The sequence below is a fragment of the Sinocyclocheilus anshuiensis genome, unplaced genomic scaffold, assembly GCF_001515605.1.
Source record: "Sinocyclocheilus anshuiensis isolate Anshui unplaced genomic scaffold, SAMN03320099.WGS_v1.1 scaffold319, whole genome shotgun sequence".
In the NCBI taxonomy this organism is placed as follows: domain Eukaryota; kingdom Metazoa; phylum Chordata; class Actinopteri; order Cypriniformes; family Cyprinidae; genus Sinocyclocheilus; species Sinocyclocheilus anshuiensis.
In genome coordinates this window covers 1790460-1803604 of record NW_015552566.1, presented here as the reverse complement: position 1 = coordinate 1803604, position 13145 = coordinate 1790460, and the positions used below count along the sequence as shown (strand labels likewise).

The 13145-nt window shown below is 38.9% G+C and overlaps 2 protein-coding genes across 2 annotated transcripts in view; both read left to right on the top strand.

Annotated features, from left to right (window-relative positions):
• Positions 1 to 1230: 1230 nt before the first annotated feature.
• LOC107664945 (PHD finger protein 12-like) lies at positions 1231 to 10009 on the top strand. The gene is made up of 15 exons (XM_016455646.1): positions 1231 to 1988; positions 2509 to 2687; positions 4126 to 4198; positions 4656 to 5073; positions 5169 to 5289; positions 5594 to 5726; positions 5964 to 6128; positions 6336 to 6482; positions 6592 to 7141; positions 7987 to 8094; positions 8206 to 8364; positions 8449 to 8547; positions 8619 to 8701; positions 8824 to 8962; positions 9045 to 10009. The coding sequence occupies exons 1-15, from the start codon at positions 1923 to 1925 to the stop codon at positions 9407 to 9409; spliced, it is 2805 nt and encodes a 934-aa protein (XP_016311132.1). The 5' UTR covers positions 1231 to 1922; the 3' UTR covers positions 9410 to 10009.
• Positions 10010 to 12106: 2097 nt separating this feature from the next.
• The window catches only part of LOC107664911 (dehydrogenase/reductase SDR family member 13-like), a 3073-nt gene continuing 2034 nt past the window's right edge, over positions 12107 to 13145 (top strand). The window contains exons 1-3 of the mRNA XM_016455596.1: positions 12107 to 12323; positions 12426 to 12544; positions 12643 to 12766. Coding sequence (XP_016311082.1) covers positions 12176 to 12323; positions 12426 to 12544; positions 12643 to 12766 — 391 coding nt within the window. The 5' untranslated portion in view covers positions 12107 to 12175. The remainder of the gene's footprint in view (positions 12324 to 12425; positions 12545 to 12642; positions 12767 to 13145) is intronic.

The following is a 13145-nucleotide window of genomic DNA, read 5'->3' as shown; positions in this document are numbered from 1 at the left end:
AAAAACAGTTGTGGTGCTCATATATTGTGGAAAGCTTGATAATTGTTTTTGAGGATTCTTTGATGAATAGAATGTTGAAAAGAACAGCATTTATTTGCAATAGAATTTTCCCACAATGTAAAAGTATTGTTACTTTTACTTTTGAGCTGTTTAATGCATCCTTTCTGAATAAATATATTAATTTTTTTTTTTTTTATCTGACTGACTCCAAACTGTTATTGTATCTGGAGTTCTTATCCAAATGAACTAGTCACAAATATAATCATAACATTTCCTACCTGAACACCTCCATGCAGGGAAAAATAAACGTCCTTTAAAGCAATTATGTAAAACTCAGCAATCATTGGTCAATTAAACCCCAATAAATCATCCCTCCTTCACTGATCAATTGGCTCTGTTTTTTGGTTTCCGTTTATTTTTGTATGTTTTTATACATATTATGGAATAAAATAACAACTGACTGTACTCTTTCAGCAGGCACTCTTAATATATAAATATCTAAGAATGTACATAAAATTTGTATTAGATATGGCTTACATGTATGTACATATGAGGTTTATCTATTATAGAATAGATCTTTGTTCATCATTTCACACTGTTAATATCAATTAAATGGATCATCTAAAACAGTTATGTACTTGGTCCGCATATGAATGTTGTCTGTATTGATTGAAAAATTGTCATTTCAATGTAACTAGCAAAAGCTGCCAAAAACATCACAATTGGTCACATGACAGACTTGCATCGTGAGTGTATGTTTCAGTGTTTCACTGTCTCCAACTAAACAACCGAGTTTGGGAACCTAAGAAACAACATTTATTGGAAGTCAGAGTAACATCAATAACTCTGATATAGTTACAGGCGTTACATTCATATCAAATTGAAAAAAAAAACTGTGTAGTTTGAGTTTATTTTATTTTATTTTTATTTATTATGTATTTATTTTTGAGGGATTCAGTAAAGCGCTCACAGAAGAAATCTGTCTTAAAAGATGCAAGGGACTTGGCTGTTTAGGATTATCATGGTCCAAAATGTTATATTTTTACTTCGTTGCACTGTACTGTAATTATTTACCACAACATTGTCATAGCATATCTTCAATTAAAAATGATATTCCATCAGATTGTGCTGTTTTTATTTGTTCTTCATAAACTTTTTCCTTTTTGTAGGCTAATACTTTTTCGCTGTGCTTTAGAGAAAACATGGCCTGCAGGCTTGGAGATTTTGTGTTGTTCTGTCAGACTAACGCTAGGGGGAGCCGTTCCCCTCTGCGTCTCAGTACGCATGCGCAGACTTCATTCCAACCCCGCTAGAGTCGAGTCAGAGGAGGGCAACGCCAGCCAGTTAGCATAGCTATTAGCAATGGCTTTTCATAACAACACCTTTGCTCTTCACTGCTGTCATCTGAGCGCCATCCACGAGTGTTTCTGCACATGAGGACCTAACCGCCGACAATCAATCCAGCAGACTTACTTTGCGACAGCGAGCGCTTTTTTAGTCAGTATGCGATGGGGACAGACAGCTGTGGATTTCTACAAGCATCTTTGCAGGCGGCTGCTGCTGAAGAAGCAGAGGATGCTGCTAGGCTAGCGAGCTAGGCCTTTACATCCCAAAGGAACCCTTCAATACTGCACCAGACAGCATCTCGCATTCAAAATAGGAACGATATTTGCACTTAAACGAGAGTTTGAGCGATTCGTCAGCTCTCGTTTAGCACCAGACATCTGGCGAGCTCTGTGCTTTTGTTTGTTGATAGCTGCTAGCTAGCCGAACATCGAGCAGCCAATCCGCTATCTTGTTAGATTATCGACCCGTTTAATATTTCCAGAACGGTTTAAAGACAGCAAGTTAACCCGACTGGGTTTGGAGAACGCAAGAACTGCTGTCGGATTGTGTGTTCATGCTATATTTTAGCAGTGTGAATGTGGGACAAAATGGAGACCCCGAAGATTCTGTACGATTTGGACACGTCTGGGGGCCTAATGGAGGTAAGCCTGTCTGCCCTTCAGCTGTGCCTCGAATCACTGTCTTGTGTGAGTTAAATATGCCTGTATTAAGGATTAAATGAGTCATAATAATAGCAAATTGCAGAATGGAAATCAGTCGTTTGTGGACATTTGCTTTGGTGAGTTTATGCAGAGCTGGCCTGGGCCTGGTGCAGAAATTGCCTGTCTGGAAAGTAGAAACGAAGACAAAACTGTATTTATATATATTCAGATAGATCTGATTTGACATGGGAAAAAAGTTTAATGACCTTATAGTTGAATGCAGTGGTCCTTAAGGCCCCCTGGACTGCATGATTTGGGGGTCTCTCTAATGTCACCCTTAATTTCAATCCAAAATCTGCATTGTGTGTGTGTCTCTCAGATTAGTATAATATCCAAAATGTGCAATGGTAGGGTTGGAAACACCAGTTGAATGTGTGAAGCAGCTCTCCATTGACGTCTGCCAGGAGATCTTTTGTGTGACTACATGCATGCTTAAAATATATTTGCCAATCTGTTCCAGCAAATTCAACAGCTGCTCGCACCTCCACGCTCTGAGGATGGAGAGAAGAGACGCAAACCAGAGAGGGAGACCAGAAGAGGAGGCCGAGCCACGAACCATGACACCTGTGATAGCTGCCATGAGGGAGGAGATCTGCTCTGCTGCGATCACTGTCCCGCTGCTTTTCACCTGCAGTGTTGGTATGTTTGCAATGCGTTTCCATGTCTGGGTGTACAAGTCTGCTTATGCTGCTGATTTTTAAAGGTCACAGAGATTGTTATCTTCTTGGCTAATGAGGATTAAGAGTGTGAGGTGGAGGTCTTGGAAGCATTAAGTTAGTTGTTGTGGTTAGTACCATATGCAGTTATTTTATAGCAAATGTATTTATGAACTTACAGTAAATTGCAGCAACTTACAGCAAATTGTAACAAAACATTAAATGACATGCATTATCGTTCAAAAGTTTTAGGATTTGTTGTTTTAGGAACAAAAAGTTTTAGGAAAAATGTTTTTGAAATGTTTCTAATGCTCACAAAGACTGCACTTATTTGGTCAGAAATATGGTAAAAGCAGTAAAATTGTGACATATTATTATAATTTAAAATAACGTATTGTAATATGTTTTAAAATGCAATTTATTACTTTGGCAAAGCTGAAATTTCATCAGCAATTACTCCAGTCTTCACTGTCACATGATTCTTCAGAAATCACTCTAATATGCTGATTTGGTGCTCAAGAAGCATTTCTTCTTATTATCAGTGTTTAAAACATTTTTGCTGCTTAATATTACTGTCACAGAAACTACAGTCAGTTTGACAGTTGTCCCATGTAGAAACTTAACGCTGAAAACTTATCACACATAATGTAGATTTTATGATTGCTAACGGTGCATATTGTTTTTGTGCACATCACCACTTCCTCATCCAACAACAACAAAAAATGCCTAGAAATGGGCATTTAAAACGTTTTTTGTTCATTATACTGCTTAACACTGACAGCCTGTGCTTGAAGTAAAATATTAATGCCTCTAAGAACAAAAAAAAAACCTACAGCCACAGCAGTGTCTTATAGTTTATCATAGAGGCTTTGTTTGGATGGAATCACTCCTGCCTAATTTGATGGCTGTTTAATGCAAACTCCTAGTTTTTACTGCTATAGTCCTATGCTTATCACTAAAGGGAAGTAAATGTATTGTTATTCAACAACTCTCCTATCCTGAGGGGAGATTTGTTCGAATGTGCTTCACATAAAATCGATCCAGCCTTTCTCTTGGCTAATGTAATATAAAGCTGGTCTATAATGCCTGCATGGCAAAGATGGAAAAAAAAATTGATTTACATTTTTGTAGAATATCAGTAACGTTGCATCATTTGCAACATGCAACCTAAAGATTGCAAAGCATCCTTGTGGTTCAGCCTGTTTTAACTTGTAGATTTGGTGAGACCTAGACGGTTTCAGTGTGATTGCTGCGTTGTGGTTTTCTTTGCATCTAGCACATGAATAAAACCTGTAAGCTTTAACTGTATGCAAAAAGCTTTATTTCTACAGTGAATTTACATTTAAAATGTGTAAAAAGCATTGTTGTGCTTTTAAACACATCAGGATTTGTAAAAGTAATAAACATTTGATTCTTCACAGTAATCCACCTTTGAGCAGAGAGATGCTGCCGCCTGGTGACTGGATGTGTCATCGCTGCAGTGTGCGCAAAAAGGTTGGTGAAGTCATATTTGCCATTGCTGTCTTGTATTTGGAAACTTAAGCTGTCTAATGTTTATCTATTCACATTTAAAGGGATAGTACACCCAAAAATGACAATTGTCAGCTTAAATAATGAAATAAATGCTTAATTTTGGGTGAACTATTCCTTTAATTTCCTGAAAAGACATAAGATGCATGCCTATTCCACAAAGGATACAACCCCAAAAATGCATTGCTTTAAGCACAATTAAAAAAAAAAGAAATGTTGATTAAACAAACTTGCTTTTCATTCAGTGTCTAAAAGATCAATAAAACTAGTCAAATAATTTATTTTCTCAACGTGTGTGCTATTATTTTTTAGTTATTAGAGTAAGAGATACTTTAATAATGCACATTAAAGTATCTTATCAGCATGTTAACGGTTCGTTTTGGGAACAGAGCTGTAGTGTGTAATTTTCTGGTTTTTTTAGAAGTGTGAGCAGAAGGCAGAGCAGGTGAACGGGGCGTTGGAGCGGCAGCTGTCCAAACGGTCCTCCTCCCCTGCAGCAGAGCTGGAGCTGGGAACACTGCGTCTGGACGGGCTGCCCTCTGCCGCATCAGGAGGCCTGAGACTCGCCGTCGCGCAGGTCCGTCTTCTTGAGCGACGCACGAGCAGCCGTCCCGGTACGCCCACTTCAAACGCGTCCACCGACACGCCTACGCCGTCAGAACATAATGACGTGGATGAGGACCTGATGGACGTCGAAGAGGAAGTGCAGGGCTCTGAGTCCGAGAGCGCCACTCCTCGCCTGAAGAAACCTTTTCAGCTGCTGATCGCTGCGGCCATGGAGAGAAACCCCATGCAGTTTCAGCTGCCCAGTGAGCTTACGTGCACCACTTCACTGCCAGGTGAGGCTCGCCTACACTATTGTGCTAAGTGGTTCAAGTGTGCTTTGTGTGTTGTTATAGTTAAACAGTGTGTGTGTGTGTGTGTGTATCTACAGGCAGCAGTAAGCGCAGAAGGAAAGAGGAGGCAATAGGCAAGAATGTAAAGAGGCCACAACATGAGCTGGATCCCAGCGGGCTGGTCCCTCTGCCAGTGAAAGTGTGCTTTACCTGTGGCAAGTAAGAGTCCAGAAACATTACAGACCACTGACAGCATCATGTAAATTCTTGGCTGATATAAATTATATATAGAGAGATTTTCCTATGTGATTTTTATAATAGGGTTTTTCAATTTGTAAGTAAAACAAGGTCTGTGGTAAATATACATTTATTTGCATATACTGTCTATAATAGTATATAAATAATATTAAAATAAGACTGTGCCAGAATTTTTATGTCATTGCATCCCTAATGGAGTCACATATTGATTGTCATCATTATTGTTGCACAGTGCATGAGGTTCCTCTCTCTTCTTGCTCCATAGGAGCTGCAGGGTGGCTCCTCTGATCCAGTGTGATTACTGTGCGCTCCTATTCCACATGGACTGCCTGGACCCCCCTCTCACTGCCATGCCCACTGGGAGATGGATGTGTCCCAACCACGCAGAGCACATGGTGGTTAGTGTCTTGTCTCTGATCACTTGTTGTTCATGTTAGGGATGTTTAACACCAAACATGTTATTATTGTGGCACTAGTAATAAGAGTTTTCTTTCTCTGTTGAGTTTGTGTAACATTTGTCACTTAAGTAGTAATATTTCAACAAGCTCATTTTGTCTTCTGATTTATTGTGCTTTTGTTACACTCTCATGATATTGGGGACTGTAAAATAAAAAAGTTGCTTATTTCCATTCTAGCTAAACCAAAATAACGTGACCCTCAGCACACGTTGCCAGCTCTTCGATCAGTTCCAGGACCGATTGTCCCAACATGCAGTCAAAGTGGACTTCCTGCGCTGGGTTCACCGCCAACACCATCCCAACCGCAGAGGTGTTCGCCACATCAAGAAAAAGACATTGAAGGTGGAGACTCATTGAGCAACATTATTATTTTTATTTCTAATTTGTTTTATTTCTGCTCAGTTCAACATTTCTTTGGCTAAAGATTACTCTGTGATTTTTCTATAAAATTATTGAAAAAAAAATCCTTATCCAGTCTTCAGATTATTGGAGAAAATCACTTTGCAAACACAGCAGCTTTGAGTTTTTGTTACTTTGATATGTTTGTAGGTCCCCAATGCCATTAAAAGTCACTACCAAAATCCCCCTTTGCTGGTGGATCAAGTGGGTCTTCGCAATGGACAGCTGGTCACGAACGGTTTCATGGAACAAGAATGTTCTTCTCAACATTTAACCAGCGAAGGGGAGCAAGACGAGGTAAATGCACTGTAGAAAGTGATTGTATAACAAACTAAACTGCTGTAGTATAAATATGAGTGCAAAAGTATTTCGTATCATTCAGCTTCTTTTTTTTTCCTTTCCACAGTGGCTTCGTCATGTCATTGCACTTCAGTGCAGTATTATGAAACATTTATCTGCTAAGCAGATGTCATCCTCCCTCCGGGACTTGGAGCAGACTGATATGTCAGACGTGAAGACTCAGGAGTCTACAGAGATGCAGGACCTCAGCTCTCAGAATTCTGACTGCCTCCAGCCTAGAGGTACACAAGTTGGCCCCCAGGGGGCCCCTGTGCTGCCCTGTGCTGCACCCGAACAGTCTGAAAGCTGCAGAGAAAGGTCTTGTCAGGGTGACGCTGACAGTCCAGCGGAGAAGGGCACGGGAGTGAATGGGTCAGTGGTATGTGGCAGGCCCAGCAGCCCCTCTAGACTACAAACTCCAGCACTCTCAGAACCAGCCCTGCTCAACCATGTAGTAGACGTAAAGACTGAGAGCAGCAGTCCCCTCAGCTCCCGTATGCAGAGAGGTACTCCTTCATCTACCAGCCTTGCTTCAGACTCGCCTGCCCATCATCACAGCTCAGCTGTAGGGAACTACTCTTCAGTTCTGAACAGCAGCTTGTCATCTCAAACTAAAGGTATTTGAGCCTACATCACTCTATACATCATACTCTCTGTACATCATACCTCATTTTCCTTCAGCTGTGCTCTTAAGATTAAGAATCACCATCATCCTTGTTTCCCCACAGACAAATGGGTAATAACTCTTTTAATATATATTGCACAGGAATTGACAAGTCTCTTATGCTCACCGATGTTGCACATATTTGATCCAAAATTAGTAATTTATAAATAAAAAAAAAGTAAAATGTTTAAAATGATAAAAAAAAAACTTTTCGATTCTATCATATTTTAAAATGTGATTTCTGTGATGGCAAAGCTAAATTTTCAACATCCATTACTCCATTCTTCAGTGTCACATGATCCTTCAGAAATCATTTTAATATGCTGATTTGGTACTCAAGAAACATTTCTTATCAGTGCTGCTTTTTCAGGATTATTTCACTAGAAAATTCAAATAAACATTATAAATGTCTTTACCATCAATCTTGTTTAATTAATGCATCCTTACTGAATAATTGTATTAATTTATTCAAATCTTACTGACCATAAATCTTTAAATTATTATTATAATTTTTTTTTTTTTTTTACTGGTGTCTAAAATTTCATTAGCATTTGACAAGGCTTCTGGGTAAATACGATCGAAAAGAAAGAACAATAGAAATACAAAATAAATTTTTCCAAATAGTCTTTTTTCCTCTCAAAATTACTAAAAGAATTGTTAAACTGAATCATTTAGTGGAAAATGTGCTAAATTTTGCAAATCCAAACCCTAATATATGTTGTCCAAACTGAAACTAAATTTGAGTTTCAGTTGGTTTTTCAGTCCACAAAATAGAATATTTATGTCTTGTTTTTCCAGAGAACAAAGTAAGCACAGATGTAATGCCTGCTGGGAAAGGCTCGGTGCTCCCATCTTCTATAGGCAGCTTATATAGCTACATCAAGAATGTGGTTCAAGGCGATGCAGGTAAGAGATCCACTTCAGCCAGACATGATTTTTAAATGAAACCATTCATTTTCCAGTAGAAATGATAATCTTGCATTGGTTCTGAGGAATGGAATTCTTTCTGTGTTGTAGAAGTGGACATGAATGAGCTGGATGAGGAGTTTATCAGAGTCCTGGCTTGGCAGAGGATCCAACAACTGTTGTCTCCCAAAGCACTTCAACCCTCAAACAAATGTGGGATTCCTCCAGCCGTCACTGCCTCTCTCCCAAAACCTTCCCCTCTCGCAGACGGTAACAAAACTCACCCATCACATCACATCGAGGCTGTGCTGTTGCCCCTCTAGTCATAATATAGCAAGTCTTTGCTTTTTGCAGCACAAAAAAGGGACGTACAAGGTCGAGCAGTACTGTGTCCTTTAACAGGAAAAGGGGCAGCTATCAACATGTGCTATAGGACTCTGTACATAGGAACAGGTACGGTTTGCTACAACATTGCATTTGCATTGTTTTGAATAAGATTTATGGAGATTTTTGCTTTGTTTCAGGTGCTGAAATGGATGTGTGCCTTACAAACTACGGTCATTGCAATTATGTTTCTGGGAAACATGCCTGCATCTTTTACGATGAAGTGAGTGTTATCCATAATTATGCCTCATTAAAGGCTCTTGGGAAGCTCATTTTAATTTCATTGTCCAGATTTAACATATCAAGGGAGATGAATGCTTCTAAATGTAATTTAATCTCTCTTAGAACACGAAGCATTATGAGCTTCTGAACTACAGTGAGCATGGGACGACTGTAGATAACGTGCTTTACTCATGTGACTTCTCCGACAAACCAAACACCACTTCACCCTGTGGACTCGCGTCCAAAGTACAAAACAGCATCAGTGAGTACCGCCCATATCTTGTTTTTGTAATGCGTGACACGAATTGTAGTAATGCGTTGTATCTGGTTTGGTAAATCCACAGGAGGTAACAGGTCAAGGAAGCCGCTTGGTGAGATGTGTGCGGAAGCGGTGCTGATGCCCGCAGGTGGTGTGATGAGCAGCCAGGCTCAAGGAGGACCCAAATCGCCCTGCAACTGTAAAGCCAGCAGCTCCAGCCTGATAGGGGGCAGCGGAGCCGGCTGGGAGGGCACTGCATTGCTCCACCATAGCAGCTGCATTAAAGTGGGCTGCATGCAGTTCCTGTTCAGCATCACGGAGTTTGCTAGCAACCAACCCAAAAAAGAGCAGATGTCCACCAGCGTTAGCCAAGAAGAGACTGAAGCGGTTGACGCACTGACTCCCAAACGCCACCAAATGCCAGTGGTACAGTCCAAGTCTGTATCATAACCCCTCCTCTCCTTTGAAAATACCATGGACAGTAAATGCAGTTTGGAACTGAGGAACTTTGATAAAGCGGTTAATTCATTTATTTGTATGAAGGTATTTTGGGGGCTGGGTTTTACGGACAAAGTGTTTGCACATTACATTTCTATAATTTTTTTATGCAAAACCTTTTGACTGAGAAGCACCTCACTTGTCGACACCACGTCCTGTATACTTTGTGTTAGTACAAGGGGATTTTATGTACTCTTTTGAACAATATATTTACTCCAAAATATTTTATTTTGTTATAAAAATGCATTGTTCTTTTTCTGCTGTTTTTGCACACTAGGTAACTATATGCAGAAATGCATACATGTGCAAATACCTACGTAGGATTTATTAGCAGAATCATTGAGTGTTCTGGTTTCTTCTGGAACTGTCCATTTCTCTGTAGTGTTAGAGCCTCTACAGCCTTAGTTGTGAAGTTCATTTGTGTATAAAGCTAGTTGTTCAACTAAAATTGTCCCTTTTGGTCATGTACATGTGACTGAAGTGTCATTTTGTCAGAAAGAAAATGTATTGACGTGTAAGTCATTACATTGTAAATCTATAAAGATTTTTAAATAACAGACCATTTCATGGTTTTTGTTTATAATTCAACTAGAAAAGAAAATTATGACTTTATTCATCCTCGTGTTGTTTCAAATCTGTGTGACTTTTGCCAAAACTGAGCCATTTTTTAAAATATCTTTTGTGTTTCACACTAGAAAGTAAGCCGTTAAGGAATGAAATGAGAGTGAAAAAAATTGACAGATTTTCATTCTTTGTGGTAGCTTTAATCCCTTTGATGTGTGATTATTACATAAATTAACATGGATCAACGCTTGTTGTTTATGTAATAAAAAATAGTATTTTTTATATGAAATTGCTGAGAGCAAAGGTTTAACCAAACAGTTAAAGGCACAATATGTAATTTTCGCCGCTAGAGGGCGCATATTCAAAATAAACAAATAGACAAAGGCGTAGTTTGATGACGCAATGACTGAGTGTGGAATCATGGGAGTTGTCGTCTTCATCACACAGCCGATGCAATCAGATGGGACTCGGGCAGAAATCATGTTCATGGATGAGCTAATAATTTATTAACGTGGTAGAATGAAGCAGGGTGAGGCTGAAAGCCATCGAAGCGAAACGAGGCCGCTGAACGAGCGTGACACATGGCTCGAAAGCAGCGGAGCTTTTATTATGCCACAGTCGACCGCTTCCGCTCCTTCCGGTCGTGCTTATGTGGGGAAAAAAAGCAGCTGTTTTATCATACTAGATACATTTGAAAGTTCTGTTATAATGCTACTCTGTGCGGTCGTCACTGGTCTATTAAAGCGTCTTTGGTGTTTCCATGTTTTCTTCAAAACAAAACCGGAAATCGAGGGGTTATGATGTCATTGGCAGGCGACACAATGACACTATGGAAACGGTCCCTGTCACTAGTTAAAACTGCTTATTTCTCTGGATTTAAACATTCTTCGAAACATTTGGGATAATGTAAGTACACAAGTCAGCAAAATATATAACTGTTTTAGTGGTTTTTGGATATTTTAATAAAAAAATCTTACATATTGTGCCTTTAACAGTAGCCATTGACTTCCATAGTATTGAAAAAATAATACTATGGAAGTCAATGGCTACCTTCCGCTGTTTAGTTAACAACATTCCTCAAAATATCTTCTTTTGTGTTCAGCAGAAGAAACAAACTCCTACATGTTTGGAACAACTTGAGGGTGAGTAAATTTTAATGTAGGAATTTTCATTTTGCGGTGTACTATACCTTTAAGAATGCAGGTAAAAGTGAAGAGATAACCAAGTGAACAAGTGTAGTTTGTCTATCAGGTGGTGAGGGTTGATGGTTGACAGGTACGTGAGCTTTGAACAATCACTGTACTGGTATGTGTGGCGCATTTTTTTCCCCCTCAAAAGTTCAGTTATGTTGCAGCTATTATTGACAGCTTACTGTAGGCTCCTATGTATTGGGACTATTCGGTCAGGTGCTTTTCCAGACACCTCTATTTTAACCATGGCTTCTGCTAAAATACTAGTCGCTGTAATTGTTAAGCCTGCTATTAAGACACTGGATTGTGGTACCACCATAATGAATCTTTTATGTAGTTTTATAGAGGTAAATGTTAATCTTTAACTACTGTGACCAATGAACCTAATTATCAGGTTTAAGAAAATGTGTTTCTTTGAGTTCTATTCAAGTTCGAGCTTTATTTTCACGTTATTTTAAAGTTTACTTATTTCCAGTATAGACGTTTGCGTAATGTAAAAATGTTTATTTTACGTTTTTGGTGGAAGAATGAGTCATTTCCATTAGGCATTTTTGTTACAAAATGTTATCACAAGTGCAACTAACTATAACAAATACAGCATTTTGCATGGTTTTAAAAATGTAGGTGCCATGTAAACACTAACTAATAAAATCATTAATAATACGTTTATTTTATATTGCGCCTTTCTGCAAACTCAACGACGCTTTACAATCATTAATCAAATGTATTTTGGGGGTCCTGTCCTTAACCCACGGTATTATAGAAATATGTTAAGCATCTGTCTAATCACGTTAATTCTACGTCATTTCCTCAATCAACAACCTAAAATGACTGATTTCAAATGTCATTACAAAAGCAAATCATCCTGTTGATCTGGTTAGTGCAAGAGGTTGGGTTTGGCAAGTAGCCTAACAACCCCAGAATAGACACTGGGATATTGTGGATTGTTGTTTTCGTGCGCTTTATGTTGTATTTCACATTCGAAATGGCAGAAGAGATATTGCTGATCGCGGGTGTTGTGATTGCGGTGCTGATGATATTTCGTATGTATGTACGCGGAGCGCGATGCAAAAGTACGGCAAAACTGCATGGCAAGACGGTCATCGTTACAGGTAAACGTGCCACTTTTTATTTCTTTTTTAAGAATGCGTTTTAAGTCAATACGTTTGTCAGTCGTTTAAAGGACTTAATGTAAACTTTGTGGCGGTGTGCAGGTAGTAACACGGGCATCGGTAGAGCCACAGCGGTGGATTTAGCGCGGAGAGGGGCGCGAGTCATTCTGGCCTGCCGTAACCAAATACACGGCGGGGCTGCTGTCGCTATTGTGCAAAGAGTGAGAACAATGCCTTAAAATCTATTTACCCGTGAATCTCAGTTACTAAATAAATCTTTTTTATATAATTGTATATCATATGTTTTGGTTTCATTCAGGAAAGTGGGAGTAAAAATGTGGTGTTCATGCAGCTGGATTTGGCCAGTTTGAAATCAGTGCGCTCCTTTGCAGAAACTTTTCTCAAGACCGAGAGAAGACTGGATATTCTCATCAACAATGCAGGTTGAGTTTTTGTTTAAATCATAAATTATAATATAGGCGTAGGTAATTCTATATTTTAATCATTGTATACTCTAGCATTCAAAAGTTTGGGGTTTAACATATTTTAGTTTGTTTTTGAAAGACGTCTCTTCTAAACAATTATGCAGTGGTTTATTTGATCAAAATACCATAAAACAGTATAACTGTGAAATAATATTGCAGTTTAAAATATCGGTTTTCTACTTTAATATACAGTGGTGTGAAAAAGTGTTGGCCCCCTTCCTGATTTCTTATTTTTTTGCATGTTTGTCACACTTTAATGTTTCAGATCATCAAACAAATTTAAATATTAGTCAAAGATAACACAAGTAAACACAACATGCAGTTTTTAAATGAAGGT